We start from the raw sequence: 20,804 nt of genomic DNA, 5'->3' as shown, positions 1-20,804 counted from the left end.
TTTTTAACGCTGGCTGGGAGTTTGCCATTTCATTTGTTGAATGAGGCCAGCCATAACTTAGTCTGGCATTTTCTTATTGTTTTTATTATCCAAATTACAGTGATAGCTCCCACTGCTTCCCTTTGGGAATTTACCATGAATCTTTGAAGCATGATCTAAGGTCTATCTCTGGAAAACAGCCTTCCATTTCTTATATTCGGTAGGGTATAAACCAGACACATTGATTTTTAATCTCTAAAATTTTGCTTTGCTTTTCAGAAAATGAAAGCTGAAAATAAAAATAAAACCATTTATGTAACACAAATGAGGCGGCTATGAAGGCAAATGAAGGAGGAGCTATTCCTGTAGAGCTCTAGCTTTTGCCATTTGCGTATTGTGTGCACGTGAAAGCAAAAGATAATAGAAGCGCCCTTGACTAAGCACAGAATTGAAATCAGTGTCAGATTTACATGAAGTGATGAACTAGAAGACATGGATGAAAGGCTAGGTGGTTGCTGTGTTCTATTCAGGAATATAAAGAAAGTCACTATCTATCACCTGCCTACGTGGTCTCTGTGTACAGGCCCAGTAAAAAGGGATTTGTAGCGCTCAGAAATGGTAAGCAGGCAAAGGCCTAGCACTGCTGCTGACATATGGAAAGGAGGTGGGATGAGAAAGAGTTGTATGATCACAGCAGGGTGCAAATGTGGCATGGTTTGACTTAACACTGCATTTGCCTTGCTAGAAAGCTCAGGAATTCACTGTATAAACAGTGTTTTGGAACAAAAGGGAGCAACAAACTTGTATTCTCTCTTCCCCCAGAAAGAAACACTCCCTAGGCAGCAAATGAAAATCTGCTTTACAAAATTCCTTTTTATGTTCCTTCCTGTCATTCCTCTAAATTGTTAACAATAAGCTGTTTACTTCCTGTCGTTGGATTTCATGTGGTTTTCTATAGTACCATACCAGGCATATTTTTCATGGTGTACTGCTGAGCAGAGTAACTTAATGATTCTTCTACAAAGGACAAGCCAGGTCTCCAACTCTCACTACCTTCCTGTGGTATGCCCCCTATTCTTTCTCAATGTATCTGCAGCAACCCAATGAACAGCCGTAACTACTACTCTGCAAGTAGTTCTGGGAGACTGGCTTAGGTGGTCTTCATTGCTTCCCCATCCCATTAGCGCAAGTTATAAGTCTACCTGAAAGGAACAATTCTGCAACTCAGCAGGGAGCAGTAAGCCCTGTTGTTAGAGGTAATGATACAGAGTTCTTCAGCCTTTTAAGGCAGTTAAATTCCAAGCAGCAGAGCTGCAGAAACTTCAGATCCTGGGTGATAAGTCATTTTGTCTTGCTATTCCATACTTTCAGCAATTAAGAAACATCTTCTGAAGCCACAAACATGCAACTAAGAGCCATTGATGTGGTGCTCAGGAATCACTATGAGAAAAGGAGTCTTAAAAACTCACCGACTTAGCTACAAAGACAAGGGAGGGAGCAGAACTCTTCTGGGCAAAGTTTCTATGACTCATGTACCTGTTGGCTCAAGTGGTTGTAATAAGCTAAATAATTTCTGAAAACTCTTGGTCAAAGAAGTGTTTCTGACTACAGTTTGAAACAGCTCAGGCTTAGTTCTTTTATAGGGCAAATGAAGTTATATTGTGTTTGTAGCTCTTGTAGCTGAATGCTAAGATGACTAAAATGCTGTTACCCAAGAACATGATGGCCGTGACCATTTTGATAATCTCTAAATTGAAAATACTTCAGTTAACATAGTAAAGGCTATTCCTGAACCTGAACTGGTTTTATGAGGTCTATAAGAGGAAAGGGAAAGTGCACACGGCCCAGGAGAAGTCAAACTCTGTGCAAGTGCTGTTCTTTCAATAAACGTAGCTGACGTTTGTTTCTAGTACAAGCAAAACACTCTTATCAAGACCAGCACACTGAGAAGGCACAGAGATGGTCAACTAAAAAGGAACCCGTACTGACACAGATGTTTTAATTTAGTTCTACTGCTGACCACATCAAGTGGTGATAAAGATTAATTATTTGTATTATAAAGTTTGTATTGGTCAGCAGCCCTTGCAAAGATGACAGTCCCCAGTGAGCTGGCTTCTGCATGAATACACACATAGAAGTGTTTCCGCTCCAAGAAGTTTACAGTCTAAAGACATTCAAGAACTCAAAATAATAAGCACAAACAATTCATTCAATCTTGTAGATGAAGAAACTGGTGCAGTAGGAAACTTTGATTTTCATACTGGAAAAATTGAGAGTCAGTTTTACATGAAAATTGGCTATTAGAATGATGTCTAGGCAAACACAAACCTACATGTTTATCCTGTGAATTACTTATTGTGAGGACATACAGGAAGGTTTTGATGGGAAAAGAAAACACATTTCACAACATATTTAAATTTATAGTTTAGCATACGGAGAAAAATAGGAGCTATCAAAGATTGTTTCATTGGCTATTAAAGATGCTGCATAAAACATTCCATACATAAAGACAACAGCACCAGTTTTCACAGAAATATTTTATGTCTATATCCATAGAGTCTGCAGAGAGAAAGAGTAATATAAAATAGTTTCACAGACTAGGAGAGTACTCAATTCACTGGGACTTGAAGGTAAATACAGGCCATCTCACAGAGATAAACATCTCAACATGGGTTCATTTATCTTTTAACAGAAAAAGGAAAAAGAAAAAAGAAAATGTGGTCTTGACTAGATTGGATGCTCACAATAATCCATCCAGCTCCTTTGGGATCCAGAATACCGTATTTTTATTTATTTGATGAAAACCATATTTAGAGTATTTATCTCTTTAGCAACCTTCTGTTCTCCTCCTTGCTCCTGCCTTTCCTTATAAACAAATATTTTAAAGATTTGAATTTGGAGAACAGAATCATGTAATTAATCAATCAGCCTTTACATTCAAGATCTCATCATTCTGAACAGAACCTCATACAAATCGCAGTGATTGTGCCTGCAGGGCTATCGCTGCTTTCTAAAAAGATTACCTGGACCAAAAGAAACCACTTTGTTTTGCCCTCTGGCTTTCTATGTGAAACAAGTGTCACAGTGAAATGCTGACAAAATCCTCTCATGTTTTCTAGCTTTGAAAAATAGCAGCACAAGGCTAATGTTGGAAGCACACAGCAAAATATAGGTAGGGGGGTTTGTTTTGTTGTTGGGGTCTATTTTTTTAATAAGCTACAGTACATTACTTCCAAAATTTAAGCAGAGAACAGAATTGTTCCCTCTGTGCAGAAATAAGCACAGGGGAAAGGAGCAACCTAATGGGCATTTTGTTATATTTACCTTATATATGAATGCATAAATAACAGGTTTCAGCTATGCAGGACAATAAAGGTCAAATTCATCCTTATGCAGCATGAGACACCAGCATCCAGGAAATGGTTTGAAATTCCCCATGTTTTCCATGCTTTATATGTGTCCTACACACTGAATTACACTAACTGTTACAAATTCTTTCCCTACTTTACTCATTCACCACTGTACTGAAGCACCATCCAAGGGAACAGAGCAAACTGCTTTCCAGAGCAAACTGCTTTCCAAATAAGCTTGCAGCAGCACATGAACACTCAGTGGATGCGCTGTTTTAAACCAGGCTTTTGCCATCTGTTCCCCTGCTAATTATGAATGCTACAGATATCCACAACTACACTGCAAGGAAAAAAGTGATTAAAGCACACGTATTCTTTCCACAACGCATCTTTGTTGCTTATCTCAAATTAAAAGCAATACCACCCGCCACACAACACACAAGTCACACGGTAAAAAGACCACATAAGGGCAGATGTTTATAGTTTCTCATCTGGCCAGAAGCCAGCAGTGATTGCTTGGAGTCCAAAATGTATTGTGTATACTCAGCAAGAGAATCTTTACAACTCTGCCCAAAATCACACACATTTCTTAGGTGGAGCTTACCAGTAGCTTTGCTTAGAAGAACACTTGCTGCCCATGCCAGGGTCATGCAGGATACTGATCAGCAGCTAACTAACCTTCAGCTCTATACCCTTTAAATCCGTTCCTGCTCTCATCTCCCTCTGACCATCATCAACCCACCATTCTCAAATCCTCTCTAATGAAGCAGAACATGTTTTTTTCCTCTAATGGAAGGTGTCCCTGGCAATGGCAGGGTGTTGGAACTAGATAATCTTTAACGTCTCTTGCAACCCAAGCCATGCTATGATTCTACGATTCCTTATCTACCTCCCTCACATTCTGTCTTTATAAACTGATTACCTAGATACACACACAAACACATGCCATTGTTATTCATCTTCTTTCTGCCAAGCGTTTTGCATGAGGAGAGATCTCTGGGCTGTAGAAAAGATTGTTCCAGCCATGATTTCTCACCTGACAGAGCATGTCTCCATCTCAGCCAGGATTCCTCTGGCTGGATCCACTAAATTATCCAGCTCTCATTTGCCTCTGACACAGACTGTATGCTTGGGGGGTTTTGTTGTTTGGGGGTTTTTGTTGTTATCAGTTTTTAGTTTGTTTCTCTGTGTTTTGTTTTTTGGCTTTGTTTTGGGTTATTGGTTTGTGGTTTTTTTCCCCCTCATTTGCTTGCACCTGTAGTTTCTCTTTTTAAGGAATGACTGAGGAAAACACATTTATTCCATCATTGCAGTTTCGATAACTCCTCTTTTCAGGAAGCTTCAGCTTTAAAATCAGCCATGCCCTGAGGCTGCAGCTTAGTATCTTATTTTATATCTATGTATCTCCTAATTGAGTTCAAATGTTATAGACAATCTTGCATCATTCTGGATGGAACACATCAACTGCACCATCCCCAATATATCAGTAATGGTTTTGCAATGATGGAGGTTGGTTTCAAAATTGCTTCCTGTTTGCAGCTTCCTCCATTGCTAATGAAAGCTGCAGCCATACTGAGCACATGCCACATCTATGTCTGTACACTGCCCTGCTGTAACAGAATATTGCTGCTTCTTGGTTACACAGGGCCATATTCTGCCATTAAACCACAGATGGTGCATCTCAACAGAAACTAATGAGGAAGTTCTGCAGTTACTTAAAAAAATCCTGATAGCAGACTATGGCCCATAAGAAGTTGTTTGGATATTTTCCTTCATGTACAGAGATGGGATTATTCATGATGGCAGATGCTGCTTTAGAAGTGGAAGTTTCAATATATTTTAAAATGGTTCTGAAATTGTTTATATTATCTTTCTATGAATGCTCACAAATTAAGGAATCTATTTATACCCATAAAAGTTTCTTGTGCTGGTGTTCAGTCTTCTTTTCTCTTTTACAAGGCATTGCACCTCAACAGGAAATGACTACTCACAATCTCTAAGAGCACTGTCTCTGGGGAAGAAAGATTACCTTTCATCTCAGGTTATAAGAAGTTCATTACAAGCCACAAAATCTTTGCTCTGCCAATCATTTTAGCATTTATTAAGATAAGACACAAAGCATCTCTTCATGCTTCAGGCTTTATAGAAAGAAAACAAGACCAGATAGAAAAATAGACATTTGTGTCACATAAGAATCCACATTTCAGTTCATTTTGCCTCATATTCCAATGAAAATAAACCATTAAGTGTCTTGTTATATCCAACTTTGTTACATAAGCATGAAGAGACTAATAAATCTGTGGCCACTGATCTGAATTACTATATACTTCCCTATGAGCAAATATAGCTGGTTTACCAGTTTCCTTCATGTTGCAGAACAGCAGTTATATGCATGACTGACAGTTGTGCAGTATTTTTCCAGTTTATTTTTACTCTAATTAAATGCAACACAATTTCTTTTTGGATGCTGTCATCCTGAGTGAACAATAATGTGGAGATTCATGGTTGTGTTTAAGGAACATGGCAAACAATTCTGTATTTAAATCACTAATTATCCTATGCCTATAGATATCCTTACTGAATGCAGCACTCTGGCGTTCTGTTGTGTGAAACAATTTCTTTTTTAGCTACATGAAACAAGTTTTAAAAAGCTCAGTTGATCTAAAAATCCAAAGAGTCACCAGTCTCACCAGCTGTAGTTTAACATAAAAACAAGATACAGGGAATCTGCTTTGCCTAATATCCCTGCTTTAACGGGAAACAACTAGTCCTGCTTCAATATGATGTTGAACTAGAGGTATACCTACCTTGCATTAAATAAGTAAGTAGATAGATAAATAATGCCTGGCTAGCATCAAAAAGATTGGTTAGCTTGGCTTCACTTAGAAATAAACAAAATTTATCTCTTATATACCTTGAGTGAAGCTTATGTTGGCAAACAAGAAATGAATTTGACTCTAAAAACAGTGCTGTCAGATACTGGCACATATATCCAAATGAAGATTAGAGATTTGTTCAGCTTTGTCTTTCTGTATTCCAACCCAGCGCATAGCTCAGTAGAGGAGCACTGCCCTGGGACTTACACGACATAAAATTTGTTGTTAGATCTGGCATTAGCTTGATGGATAACTCCGAGCTAGCTTTATCCTCTGCTTCCACATCTGTCTAATCTAGATATACATCTCTTTATGTCTAACCTCATCGGAGAAGCGCTCTGAGCGCGGCAAGGAATGCCCCAGTAGCAGGCTGTTCCCAGACCAGCCGGAGTGTGCGGGTTCAGCACTGGACAGCTCCGAGCCCCCCCCCGGCGGCCCCGGCCTGGCAAGGCCCCGCCGCCGGCAGCACGGTCCGTACCGGTGCGTACACAGACACTGGAGCATGAACAGAGTCGTCCTGGAAATCAGTGTTCGGACTCTTCTTATCAAACAAGAGATGACAGACACTTCTGATTCTCTAAACATGATTTTTATTAACATTTATCGATTGCAATCAAATTCTACCAAGACCCTCAACATCCCTAGCACACACAGAAACACTACCCTAAACCCAATGTTTTCCACTCACTCCCTTGAACAAGCAACTCAGCCTCATTTCTTCTTAATCCTGCAATCACAATTCTCAGCCTCCCTCTCATTCCATTCCCTAAAAGTCTAAGCTTTTCCCTGTCCAGTTCCAGTGACTGCAACTGCCTCTACTTCATCTCCTGTTTGGGTTCAAGCCCTCTGACTGCTACAACTTGAAGAGAAAGGCAGAGAAGATGATACACAAATTCTAGAAGACAGTGCTGAAATAAACTTCCAAACAGCCAAGGGAACTCATGGAAGGAAGGACAAAGATAGGTCTCTGAGCTAAAAAGCACATACGAACTATTCACATGGTTTCACATGGAATTGTATACACAGCTGAATTTCCTGACTAGGCAGTTTAAGAACACCCTACATAGACAGACATGGACCACTACCTCTATCAATCCCAGCATCAGTCAGAATTCAACCGTAAGCCATGATGTCTTGAGACCTTTTTCAAAAACCAATCTGAAGACAGTTACTCTAACTGTAATTTTGAATAAAGTATTTTTCTATCTGCCCAGGAGAAAGCAGTCAGTGAAGTAGATTTATGACATCAAGTTCATTAAGAGGACAGCTACGATCACAGAATTAATTGATGCCCCTTATATGCATTTAATGAGAATGATTTTCTGTTAGCCTGGATTACAAACCAAACTATAGAAGTGACAGATAAAGACCAATCAACTCCCTGCCAAAACCTCCATTCAGTAGCTTAGTAATTTATCTGTAAAGTGAATTTTGAATCCTATCTTGGCTTTGAAATGCATTAGAAGTTAGATGTTCAGTCCAAACGCGTTTAGCTGCCAACTCACAACAGGAAACCCACCAATGATAACTGCTGGAGTTACTTGCCTGATGACAGACTAACACAGAGTTAAGACTTGGTAACCTGGCAGCAATAAGGCCCTGTGCAAAGCTGGCACAGAGTTAAGTGTCTGAAGTACAAAAATCCACACTGGAGGCAGCAGCATTACCTTAACTTTGTTCTGTTTCAACTCCACTTTGTTGTTTTGTTTGAAATCTGTAATGTGTACTTTGTAGACTGTAGATGTTTGATTTTCAGATAGTTTGATTCTTCCAGGGACTTTGATGGAGCTGGCCAGACACTTGACCTTTCAGCCTTTTCCAATTACACAGTGTCCTCCAAAAGCCAAAGAGAACTGTTTAATCTAGCTGCTCTTTCATGTACAGATGTTCTTTGTCTGAGAGAACAGGAAGATGAGGAATATGAGAATCAAACTCAGGCCTCACTAAAGTCTTCAAGAATTTGGCCATGAGCTTCAACATTACCAAGACTTCACTACAGCTCTTTTAGATTAATTTCATTTTCAGTTACACAAGGAAAGACATAATCAAACATCTGTTTATTCAAGGGCTGCCATCTCAAAGAAAAGAGTTTTCATATCCTAGATGTAGTATTTGACCTCCATTTCCCTTATGAAGTCCTAGCTGCCGAAAAAGCAGCTCAGTTGCCTGACCCCAATTTCAGACAGACTCGTATTTTATCCTCAAAAAATGCACACATTGTTGAAGACTGAAACTGACTGAAACTACAGATTTCTAGCCTCCTGCTCAAAACCATCCATACAGAGAAAACAGTTAAATATCTCAAACAAAAAAAAGGGGGGGGGGGGGGGCAATAATCTCCCTGATGTTCAAAACACAGTATCATAACTAAGCTTTCGCTTTTGGCACTTGAGAATAACTAGCCTGATTTTCTCAATCCTAAGCCTAGACAATTTAGCTGAAATAAACCTGGTATTATTTACCCATGGATACTTGAGCCCGATAACAGTTGTTACAAACACATCAGAACTCAGCCTCCTGAGACTATTTTTAATCCACCCATTTTATATCATACCAACATGGTTTGACATGACACATGGCTCATTTGTGGGGGGCTTTTCCCCCTTTTTTCTTTTTACAAGACTGAGTTTTGATAAATATATAACCAAAATCTATCCCACTACTATGTACCAGGTTTTGATTTGCTGGGTTTTTTCTGCTCCCCCTCTCCCCCCAGGTGCTGACACTGCAATACATCAAAACTGGCTCTTCCACTATTTTTATTCATTTTTAACTACTGATGGAGAAACAAAATATTTCTGTTTTGTCCTTGCAAAGGCGCAGCATGCTCATCACATCACTGTATTTCCTATAGCTCCCATTGCAACTCTTAAAACATACATTCCGCATCCAGAAAAGTAACAGAAGGCTCACTTCCCAGGAATCTGACAAAATTACAGATTAAATTTGTAGTAAAGTGAACCCATACGGACAAGAAATTCTATAAAACGGTGGGGTAGGGAAACAGTAAAATACAAGAATAGTTACTTTAAAACCCTATAAAATATCTTACTGAAAACTTTAGCAGGGATATTATTTGTGACTGCAGTCTACAGAAAGCGAGGAAACTATTCAAGTTGTAATTTGAAACATGTAATACAGAAACTACACACTGGTTTTCTGGTGACCTATTTAGCTTTGGAGTCTTGGGTAATTCCTAGGGAACCTGGATAAGTGTCAGTTAATTACAAAAAGCTGGCTCTCTGTACCTTCCAAGTTAATTATTCTGACATAAATGCCATTATTTTTCCCCTTGTCCACTGCAGAAGGAAAGTGTGAAGTTTGAGAAGGGCATTTTTAATAGGCATATCTGTTTGGAAGAAGCTGATGAGTTACATTTGCACAATGTCATGTTTTGCTATTCTCTTAAACTTCGTTCAAGTACATCTCAGCTCTACTTTTCAATCACATTTATATGTCAGCCTTGTCCCTCTGCTGAGTGAGAACTGGCCTAAGAGACAACCTATGCTAAGAGCGTCTGGGTAGTTATAAATCATATTTCAACTCTCGTGTACTTCAGTCCACTGGAATCCATACACACTATCTTCACCTTCAATTAAACCTCAAGGTGGGCTTGGAATGCTAAATCTTGTGAGAAGTAAGCCTGAGGTGTCCATGTCCCATCACATTACCCCTCCTCTTTACTGACTGAGTGCATCCATTATCCGCAAGTAGGTGTTCAAGTGCACTGTAACCTTCTGTATGACTACCTTCACTACTACATAATTAGCCGGGCCTGAATTGATTCTCAAGGAATATATGTATTGAATGTGCTGAAAAACCTGTGCGTTATGTTTGAGGTGAAGAAAGTAGAAAACGTGATGTTCTGGTAATAAATTGTTAGCAGAAAAATACTTCATTCTGCCTGTAGGCCTAAATACAACACAGAAAAAGAAAATGTAATCCCAAACTAAGCAGCTTCTCCTTAGCATCTAGTATATCAGGTGGTACCTGGAAAACGGCTGAGTCCTTAGCAGCAACATCACATTGAAGGCAGGTATCTAACAGGAAAGAGACAGCAGAAGGAACATAGTCTACATAAATGAACTCTTAGCTCAAAAATCCCAAAGGATCAGAGGATCCTTGGGTAACACAGGTCAGGTTCCACCACTCTAGAAGCTGTACGGGTAGGCAGCAAGACAACCATCTGCAAGGGGCTTTAAACTTAATGAACAGACACAAGTGATGCAAACATGCAAGGCCTCTAGAATCAACAAATTCAGGTTTTTTTATTACAGTTTACTACATCATAACCTTTTTTGTTAATATACAAGCTACATATTGAAACTGAAGTGCTCATTAAGTTTTTAAAACATAACTATGGGTGGACTAATAATTTTGTCACAAATCATCTACTTATTTCTTTATCTCCGCTTCACACTAAGCAGATTTTGCTGTCCCTCTCTTCTGAAGCAAATCTACTCTTACGCAATTAGCTTTGTTTGAGTAACCTAATATAGCATGTTATTTTAAAACAGGCCCTTTTCCCCTATGATGCTGGAAGACCTTTGTTTCACCAACTCCAGAAAATTTGTGTCTTGAATTTCAGTGATCCAAAGTGCTCATAACATTTGTAATTAAGTATTCTCTCCTATAAATTGTACAATTTTATTTCTTCAACAGAACCAGAAATCTTTCATTTTATACACTCCTACAATATATTTGCTCTCCCCAGAGTAGCATTACTTTCATTACTTAGAATAATTCCGCAAATCAATGAAAGCACACAGGTTTTCCTTCTCATCTATTTCAAGCTGAGCTACCAGGACCCAGAATAAATTCATGTTAGCTCTCAATTTCATGACCTTCTACGTTGTACTTCTAAATTTCATTTCATTTCTATTACTTGAGGTCCCAAGGTCTTCCAATTCTGCCTGCTTGGTATTCCAACCCTTCTCAGTATTGGTCGTGTTTTCCAACATTCTGTTTTCAAGTTTCACTACCACATTTCCAATTTAGGGCTAAACAAATCAGACAAACGGAACTACAACAGGGAAAGCGGTGAAGAAGTATGAAGAGCCAGCCCAAAATCTAACAACCATCAGTGACAGGGCTAAGAGCTGGGGGACCTGTATTGTTCCAGGCTTGCATTTGCTTTACTACCTAACTGTGCTTCTGAGCAGCGTGAGGAGGAACTCATAGGCTCGGAAAGGTGATGTACATGAATAACTGACAAAATTGTCTCTTCAGTGGATGGAATCAGGGGATGGTAATCTACGACCTCCCTGAGAAACCTGATATCTAATGTAATCCACTTTATATATAACTATCCACAATGCTGATAGTTATATATATATATATCTATCTATCTCTCTATCTCTCTCCACAATAATTCAGAGAAACGTAGACACACAGATGATGACATTTCATGCCTTGCTTCTTAGGCATGCACAGTCTCAAAGCGTCTCCAGGCACATAATGCATGGTGGTTTTAACATGATAGCCTGGGCTGAAATTCTTTAAGCAATAAAATTTAGAGAAACAGCTTAGTTAATGCTCAGAACGTGGTCTGGCAGCCTGCCATGCATGAGCATGCACTGAAACCAGAGTTCATGCCAAGATTCTTAGCTTTCAACTTCACAGAAATTCCTTGTACAGTTTATACTAGATATCGTCCCAAGTTCATTTAACTTTTTTCTTCCTTTCTGCAGTTTAATTCAAAGCTAGTTGAACTTATTACCTTTTTATAGATAAGCATTAATACTATAATAGTTATAAGTCCAAGTAGAAGTAATAGAATTAGTCTGTTCACATAATTTTGCTTAAAGACAGGCCTAGCACTAAGAGGACACTTATTCCATGTCTCCCGTGCCAAACCTCTGTGAACACAATGATAAGCTGCTCTGTGACCTATTACAATTACCTGTATGGCTACTTATGTAATAAATGTTTTCTGAGACTCTTAAGAATTCACTTCATATTCAGGTGTCGAATTTGCACTGAAGATCCTCTTAAGCCAAAGGATCTCTCTCAACAGATTTGATCAAAAGATCAAGGCCTTAATATTTCTGTTCATGATATCAAAAGGTCTAATTTGATTCTCATATCCCCGATGTCTACTTTCCCAAGCCCGAAATCTGTACAAAGGAAATAGCTGAAATACCTTCCAACCTTGCTTATTTTAGTTTTTCTAGCAATAATTATACTGATTTAGATACTTACTAAACTAAGACCTAGTCAGTTACTCAAGTAAATAGAAGCCACATTCAATATCGGATTAGGTGAATAATACGGTTGGGAGGAAGAGAAATACTATTATCCCCAGCTATAAAACAGGACTTAAGACAGAGCTAGGGTTTTGTCAATGGTCACATAGAAAGCCCATGGCAGACAAGGAAAACAGCATGGAAGACAGACAGGAATATCAAGTTCAGATCATACTGAAAGCTTATTAATACATTAGACATTACACCATTACTGATACTGGACAACACACAAGATTTTCAATAGCATGTGCTTCACAACATATCAGTCACATGGGTCTTACCATACATTTACAGGCTCTGCTCTTTTTAAAAATGGAGCACTTGAATGTTCTACAAATTGTATTCAAATCATGTGAAGAGATTGTATTGTAAAACATTTTAAACAGATCTTGAGGCCTTTTGAAAGCATTGACAGGTCATCATTTCACACTTACTTAAAACTTTAGCCTGATTATGTGGATGTAATGCAGACATCAAATGAGGTGTACTTCTGTGCTCTCTTTTTGCAGAAGAGTAATGACTGCTGGGCCATTAAGTGCAACTGCCACACTGTCTTCACCCAAAAGAAATATGGGTCATAGTAAAAAAAAAGATCAATAGCTGTCTTCTCAAATCAGGCCATGTTGGACCACAGCTCAATAAGGCTGGCCAACCAATTGATTTTGAAAAGAACTGAAAAAGTTGAGAGAAGACCAATTTAAAATTTTATATTTAATTATATATCATCGGTAAAAAACCTATCAAGTACTGCAACATTATGACAGATTTATAGGCACATGTGTGCGTAGATGTTTATGCTGCATGAATGTACAGAGTTTAAAGTGGCCACATCCAAACCAGTCAAATCTCAGCTTCATGTGCACAAGTGTTTCTTCTACTGTACATAAAGACACAGTTATGTAAATATTTGTGCAATTTTATTTATATAACACAACAAAAATCCAGAAAGCTACTGAAGGTAATTATGATAATGACTGCAACCTTGCTTCTGCTGATTTACAGAGTATGAACTAAGCTTTCCGCTCTGTAGTAGCTGTAGTGTCAGACCCAAGAAGGATTTAACTGAAACACCACTTCTATACTCCAGCCTCCTGCACAAAGCCTATATGAAGAACCTCATCTAGTAATGATATATGGTATGTCTAGCTACAGTTTGGGAACTAAGAGAAGATGGGAAAATAGCTTCCCTGCAATTCAACAATTACAAATGAAATGCTAGTCTACCCCATACACAGCAGTTAATGTTGATATGCTGCATCTCACCAGGCAGTCTTTTAACAAATGTTTTAACAATCTATCTCCAACATAGCCATGAAGCAAGGACCAAATTTCTTCTAATGACATGCAAGAAGCGTGCTGTCTCTGTTATACCTATTACCTTGGCAGCAACTCTACCCATGCATGCCTTCATCTGTGGACACAGAACCTCTCAGAAGATTATGATACAATAAAATACTTTGGTTGAAAGCAAGCTATTATGAGCTTAATCACATGTGCAAGCTTTTTATATTTTCATTTTGGAAAAAGCTTAGCAGGAGGTTATTGGTAGTCTCTGTTAATTTGCCCTATAAAATGTTTAATGGATAATCATATGCATTGGTAACATGTTAGCTCTGAAGTAATTATATATAACCATTAAGATGGCTAGGTGGAAAGATACCTAAACTTTACATTAACTTTATACCATTTGCTTTTGGTTGGCAGAGGACTGGTTAAGAGGTTTGGTTTTTTTTCCCTACAGGAAGAATTATTTTATGGGGAAAGAGTTTTGAAGCTTTACAGTTTTTGTTCGCATTTTCACAAAGTCTAAAAAAGCATTTTCAGTTCTGAAACCTTAAAACATGAAAGAGGTAATCTTCACAAACATCTTCCACAGGAAGAGGAATCATTTCTCTGACAATTGCACTTGGGAGATTGGGGGAAGGGGATGAGAAGTTGCAAGGGCTCCAGGCTTCAAAAAGAACTTTAAGCTCAAGAAGTGCAATTAATACAAGCCCTCCGTTTGGAAGAAGACTATTGAACGATGTCCGTTGCTATAAATCTGTCCCTAGTTAAAAGTGTTTCCAGATTAATTTGTCAGGCCTTCGTTCAATGTACCATTTTCGAGTGCTGCTGAATTCCAGTTGTATGTAGAAATTAATGAGCGAAATCCTTAACCTGCACTCCTCAGGAGTCTAAACCAGATATTGACAAAGATTTCCTTGCAGCCTCATAAAAATCTATGAAACCATACTAACTGAAAAATTCCCTTAATAAAATAGTAGTTACTGTACAAGCAGAGGCTTTTCCTATTATACAAGAACTTAAACCATCCCAGTAGGTGGATGTCATCTCAGCAACTACACACAAATAACATTCTGATACATCTGGTGATACCATTCTTAAGGCCCTACTTTGCTACACTGAGATTCAGAGCAGCACGATTTCTTAGACACAGAGATGACTACAACTACAGAAAAACACAGAAAGAATAAGCTAGGCAGAGGTAAGTCACATTTAGCTGTAATACTCTGACTTCTTTGCAAAGTCAGATACGTTGTTTAGACCACAGAGACAAACGCATAACACCAGAGCTTCCTAAACAAATTCTTACAGAGTAGCACTAGCAGGACTGCTGGCGAGCTCTACTCTTCCCTTTCCCACAGTCACACTGCAGCCACAGCACATGAATCCCACGCAATAAAAAACACTTAACCTCAGTGTGCTCATGATTAACGTTAACAGTAACGTTTCCCTTACCAGCCGTCGGCAGACTGAAGCAGGGTTTTCTGTCTCTGTGCTCTAAGACAGCTTTTCAGCGTAGAGACAGCACATGCCTCACCAGGAACTCCGTGTTATATTTACCATAAGCATTGCATTTCCCTCCCTCCAGTCACTGACTTAATGCTCACAACCGTATTCAAACTAGGGGAATTCAAGAATTAATTTTAAGCTTAAGAAAGTGATCTGGTTTGCACAGATACAAGTCATAACAAATCTTGAAGTTGCCTCAGTTTTCCAGACTGAAAAAAACCCGAGTCAAAGCATTGCTTTCTGCAACCTCAAACCAGCGTCAAAGATCTCCATGCGCAGAATTGACAATAAAATGTTTTCCACCAGATCTGCGGGCAAAAACAGCTTCACTGTTTATCACCTTGTGGCTTGAAGCGGTAACTATTCCCTTCTTAAACACACACTGTTTCATCATTTTACATTTAAGTACCTTCTTTAGCAGCAAGCACAGAAACTTCGCTCAAAGTTCCTCCTCAGAGGAAAATTGGAGGCCAGATGCTCTCAGTGAGACTGACAAAAGCCCAAACTGCCCCAATCCATGGGATAATCGAGAACGCTTGGCTTCCAAACAGCTCCGAACACTCTCCATACAAGCAGCAAACGGTTGCCCAAGCCGCAATCCTCTACCCACCGCTCCTAAAAGCCAGCAGCCACCCATCGAAACGATGCTGCGCTCAAACGGAACACACAAGAAGCATGCAGTAAACGAAGAAGTACTTACATCCCTGAATTTGTTCCAGTACTTGTCTCGATCGTACTGCGAAACGGTGCTCAGCCATTTGTCGTTGTCCAGGAAATTGCCATGATTGCTGCTACTCGTGATGATTTCAGGATGCCGGCTCTCCACTTGCAGGAAGCACCAGGCAGCGATCACCAGCACCCCCGACATCTGCAAGGAGAGGAGCGGAGCGGGCAGGGAAGTTCTGAGCGGACCCAAGCTCAGGCTCGTCTCCCCTCACGCCCCTCGCCAACTTCTGCCTGCGGAGCTGCCCAGACCCGCCCAGCCCGGAGGGGCGGGGAGCAGCAACACCGGTGCAACAAAAAACGTAAAACCGCTCACCTGCGGCCAGGCAGAGAGGAGCCAGAGGGAAATACCGCGCTACGAAACCCCAGCGCAGCCTCCCGGCCAGCGCTGCCTGCGCGAAGTTTGGCTGCGAGGGCGGAGAAGCAGCCCTTACCTCCGGGCAGTGCCGCCGGCCGGGGCTGCGAGCACCGTGCGCTCCTCTTCCTCCTCCTTCCCGTCCTTCGAGCGGCGCCGAGCCCCGCAAAGGCTCCTTCAGCGGCTCCGGCTGTGGCGTGTGTGTGAGCGGCGAGGCGGGCGGGCGGCAGCGGCCGAGGTCTGGTGCCATCTACCTGCCGCGCGGAGGCAGTGCAGGGGCGGAGCGCGCTCGAGCGCCCGCCTGAGGGTGAGGCGACTCTAACGGTCGCTCTAACGGTCGCTCTAACGGTCACTGTAACGGTCACTCTAACGGTCACTGTGTGAGCTGAAGGAGCTGAGGGGTCGGGGCGCGGTGTGTGTCTGTGGGGAATGGTGGGATCGCCGCTTCGGAGGGACCGACAATGAAGGCTTCGTTACTGCTGCAGCCTGAGGAGTTACAGAGCTGTAAAACTGGCTGTAAAAACATAAAAACACCAACAAATGTCAATTTTTATAAGCCCTGGGAGGATGTAGAATCATAGAATGGTAGAATCACAGAATAAGAAGGGACCTGAAAGCTAATCCAGTTCCAACCCCCTGCCACGGGCAGGGACACCTTCCACTATAGCAGGCTGCTCCAAGCCCCATCTAACATTGAACATTGCTAGGGATGGGGCAGCCACAGCTTCTCTGGGCACTCTGTGCCAGTGCCTCAGCACCCTCATAATACAGATTTTTTTTCCTAATAGCTAATATAAATTTCCCTTGTGTCAGTTAAAAACCATTTGGCATTGTCCTATCCTTACATGCTCTTGTAAAAAGCCCCTCTAGACTTCTTATTGGCCCCTTTAGCTATTGAAAACTACCTACTAATATGACTGTCTTGAGTCAATGGCTTTGTAGTTTACAAAAGTAACGACATTTCACGGGTGCAGAAGTCATCCCTGGTTTCCTCATGTCTTTTGACAAGGAGCTCCCTTCCCTTGGCCAACCCATCCCATGCCTGAAGGGGTTTCTGCACCATGAAGTAGGGCACTGCCCAGGCCAATCGAGGGGTGTAGGGGAAACACATCTTCCATTTTAAAAATGGGAAGGAGACAGATGAGGGGAGCTACATACTGATCTAGGAACGAGGGGGAAAAGAGGAGACCTTCTTCAGAGAGAAAGGAGGAAGACCTCCATTGTCAACTGAGGAGGCGGGAAAGAGGGCTGGGCAATTTCCTACATCAGGGTTTGGGTGGGTGTTGCTGTATCCATCCCCAAAGACCATGAGGAAGGCACTCTTCGTCTTACTTCTGAGCACTTAAAGGAATAGGGAAGAGTGAAATTTCACATCCACATTCAATTTTTCAAATATGGCTGAGAGGCTGTCATTGAGGGCCTTGTTCTCCGTACTCGGCTGTAAGAGAGAGCTCATCCCTGCTAATTAATATGATGCCTCAAAATGAGGACATATACTTTTGCTGATCATTTTAAATACGTCTCTGAGTACTGTTTCATATGACATTTTTCAAATACGGTTCATTAAACTATCTTGTAAATACTGCCTTTTCTCTTCAAGAAAACTATCAGCTGGGTTAATTCCACGTTTTCCAGACAGGCACATTAGATATTCCTTTAGTAACACAGAAAATGGTCACGTTTACTCATTTTTTACTGCTGTATCTGAGCACTGAACTCAATATACAGTTCTGCTCCTAGATCTGATTTTAAATACAGTTCCTAAATACCACATAACCACATAAAAGCCTCTGAGACTGGAGAAAAAAATGAGGTTCTATTAATTTTAACAGCAGAGAACAAGCACATTTGCACATAAGCACCCCACATTGTTTTCTCTACTTGGTGTGCATAGAATCTGATGAAAGCTACATGCCCACAGGAGGGCAAAATATAACCCAATAAAAGCAACAAATAGAAGAAATCCAAGCCAAAGCCCTGAAGATTTGGGTGTAAATCCAGATCCAAATGCCTTGTTCCATCTTCCCTTCTATACTGGGCTAAACCATTCTTATGGTGGTGGTCCAGGGTAGGTATTCCTCTCAAATACCTCTCTGTCGTGCACAGATGTTCCTGTGAAACTGTTAGCTTCAGTGACAAGTAAGGTTTCTATAACTTCTACCTGTCAGCGTGAGTGAACACAAGCTTCCTCCTTTCTTACTTAGATTAACAGAGTACTGTGCAGTTTATTCTGTACAGGCCTTTTCTGTAAGGCTTTTAACAATGGAGAATTTGTCTTCTCTGCACAGGCATTAAAGATCTTGCACCATCTTCAATCTCATGGTTAAGAGATTTCCCTCGTGAGCTTACAGAAATCTATTGCCATTCAGCTATATGCAGCTCCATTTGACTCATGTGTTTCACTCCCAGACATTGCTGCATTTCAGCACTGCCATGCACAAACCACATTACCTGCTAAATATGTGAGCATTTTTATGCACAAGGAACTACATCAGTGCTGCCAGTTTTGCATAGAGGCATTGATACTTTCTTGATCCCACCAAAGGTCAGACCAATTTAATCCTCCCTTGACCATTCAACTCATGAATTGCCAGGCCAGGCTGGCAAAAAGCAGCAGAACATTGTTCCTCCCAAAACCCATAGGAGTTCTATCCATTATATATGTAGAACAGCAGTCAGTTCATCCCTGTGAAACACACTTGTTAGCACAGTAAACCAGGCTCAGTCCTTCAGTGACTTCAGTAGACTTCATTCAGTGTGAAGGAGGCTGATATGCTTGCCAGTCAAAGACCTGAATGATAAATTACAGAAACATTGTATGTAAAGTGAGTAATTACATTCTTACTTGTAGCACATTTGTGTCAGAAATGTGTCTTCATTTATTTAATTACTTCATAATCCCATATTCAACACATGGCTAATCTTTCTTGATCCAGTAAAACACAGGCTTCCTGTTTAATCCTGATAGCAATCTCCATCACTCAGCAGCTGCAACGTTTCACCTCCACACTGTTTATCATCCATGACTGGAATTGAAACACCCTTGTCGGCTGGTTTTTTTATCTCTGGACAGTTCTAAATTGCCTCTAATTCTGACCCAAGAATATAATATTAGAAATCTCTCTGTAGTGGATGACTCAACTATTTGATATTTTGGATATAAAAAGCTCCTTTGTTCCAAGTTAGAAGAATGACTGAAAAGCTAGAAATCATTTTTTGTGTGTGTGCTTGCAGCTGTAAAAAGTGCCACAGTATTGATTTTGGATATTATTTGATAATTCACTTCAACTGTATAAATCATTTGGTCAGAAGTTGTAATTACAACCCAGTCAGCTTCTCCATGCGGTAGCCTGCCTGCATTCATTCTGGAAGCAGAACCTTCTGGTGCAGAAAGCATTTCACACACACAAGAATCAAGGGCCAGATCTCCAGCTAAATTTCCCATGCAAAGGAATGTTACAGTTGTCATAATAGGTCACTCTGGGACTTTCAGTTAACAGAGAAAGCCTTCAGCATGAGTCTTGCAGGCAATGTTATCTTCCCCTCTGACCAAAACAAAGATGTCTGGAGCACCAAGTCATCCACTCCTGTTCTCCCTAAAGCTACCTTGAGCTTGTCCCCATCATAGCCAGTAGCCAGCAGCTGTGTACCCAGCAGTATAAGGTCAGTAGTAATAGCACATAAGCATTGTTATGTGAAGGATTTTACTTCCCCTAGTTATACTTGGCAGTGAGAATCACTTCATGATTGCTTCCATAGTTCTCGAGGCAGTGGCTGCAGCCTTTGTAGTAGAGCCTTGAAAATCTTCTGTGGACTTTTATTGATGGTTTTTCCCCTCCTCTTGTGAGGCACAGTTCCACTGACTTCATTTTTTAATACATTCACTCAGGAAAGAAAATCTTTACAGTAACAAATGTTTAAAGTACATTTCTGTACTTTACTGTGTACCAGAGTCTTTCACTACTAGATTAGAAAATTCAATCTTGTAATTTAACTGGATTTAAAAATATATCACTAAAAGGGTACATGCAGTGGGACAGACCTTTATTTAAGATCCCTTTTTAGGTCCCATATACTGTTGTATCCTTTTAATAGACAAGGGGTTTATTTCCTTCTGTGATTCTCAGAACTGCAGATTCAGCTTTGTTAGCTCTGCTGGGCAATTGTGCAGAAAAAGCTAGTTTAACCTGTGTGATAAATGATTGTTGGCTCATACAAAGTTCCCAAGACATTTGTCCATTTTACAGCAGACTGTAATTCCTCTTCTTTAAAAGTACTACAAATACAGGTTCTGATTTGACCCCTTTATTCACCTCTGCTCCTGGCCTCTTTTCTACACAATATCCATATTTTATGGCAACAGTGCCTGGAATTTTGCGAGAATTTGCTAAATGCTTGCGACCAGAAGCACTGTAAGTATGTCACATGGCAGGAAAATTATGGATTTCTAGCAGGCAAAGTGGTGCTTGCTGCTGTGGAGACG

General features: G+C 40.4%; 1 protein-coding gene across 4 annotated transcripts in view; it reads right to left on the bottom strand.

Moving 5' to 3' along the window:
- Nucleotides 1-16,566, bottom strand: part of SPOCK1 (SPARC (osteonectin), cwcv and kazal like domains proteoglycan 1) — a 286,032-nt gene extending 269,466 nt beyond the window's left edge. Inside the window, exons 1-2 of one of the 4 annotated variants that reach the window (XM_030504324.1) lie at nt 16,401-16,566; nt 15,944-16,111 (exon numbers count right to left, since the gene is read on the bottom strand). In XM_030504324.1, coding sequence (XP_030360184.1) covers nt 15,944-16,111 — 168 coding nt within the window. In that variant the 5' untranslated portion in view covers nt 16,401-16,566. Of the gene's footprint in view, nt 1-15,943; nt 16,112-16,282 lie in introns of all 4 variants that reach the window. The other 3 variants (XM_030504322.2, XM_030504325.2, XM_030504323.2) reach the window with 3 other exon arrangements.
- Between the last annotated feature and the right edge of the window lie 4,238 nt (nt 16,567-20,804).

The sequence above is a fragment of the Strigops habroptila genome, chromosome 12 (assembly GCF_004027225.2).
Source record: "Strigops habroptila isolate Jane chromosome 12, bStrHab1.2.pri, whole genome shotgun sequence".
Classification (NCBI taxonomy): domain Eukaryota; kingdom Metazoa; phylum Chordata; class Aves; order Psittaciformes; family Psittacidae; genus Strigops; species Strigops habroptila.
Note: the sequence above shows the minus strand (reverse complement) of the source record. Positions and strands in the feature narration are given on the sequence as shown.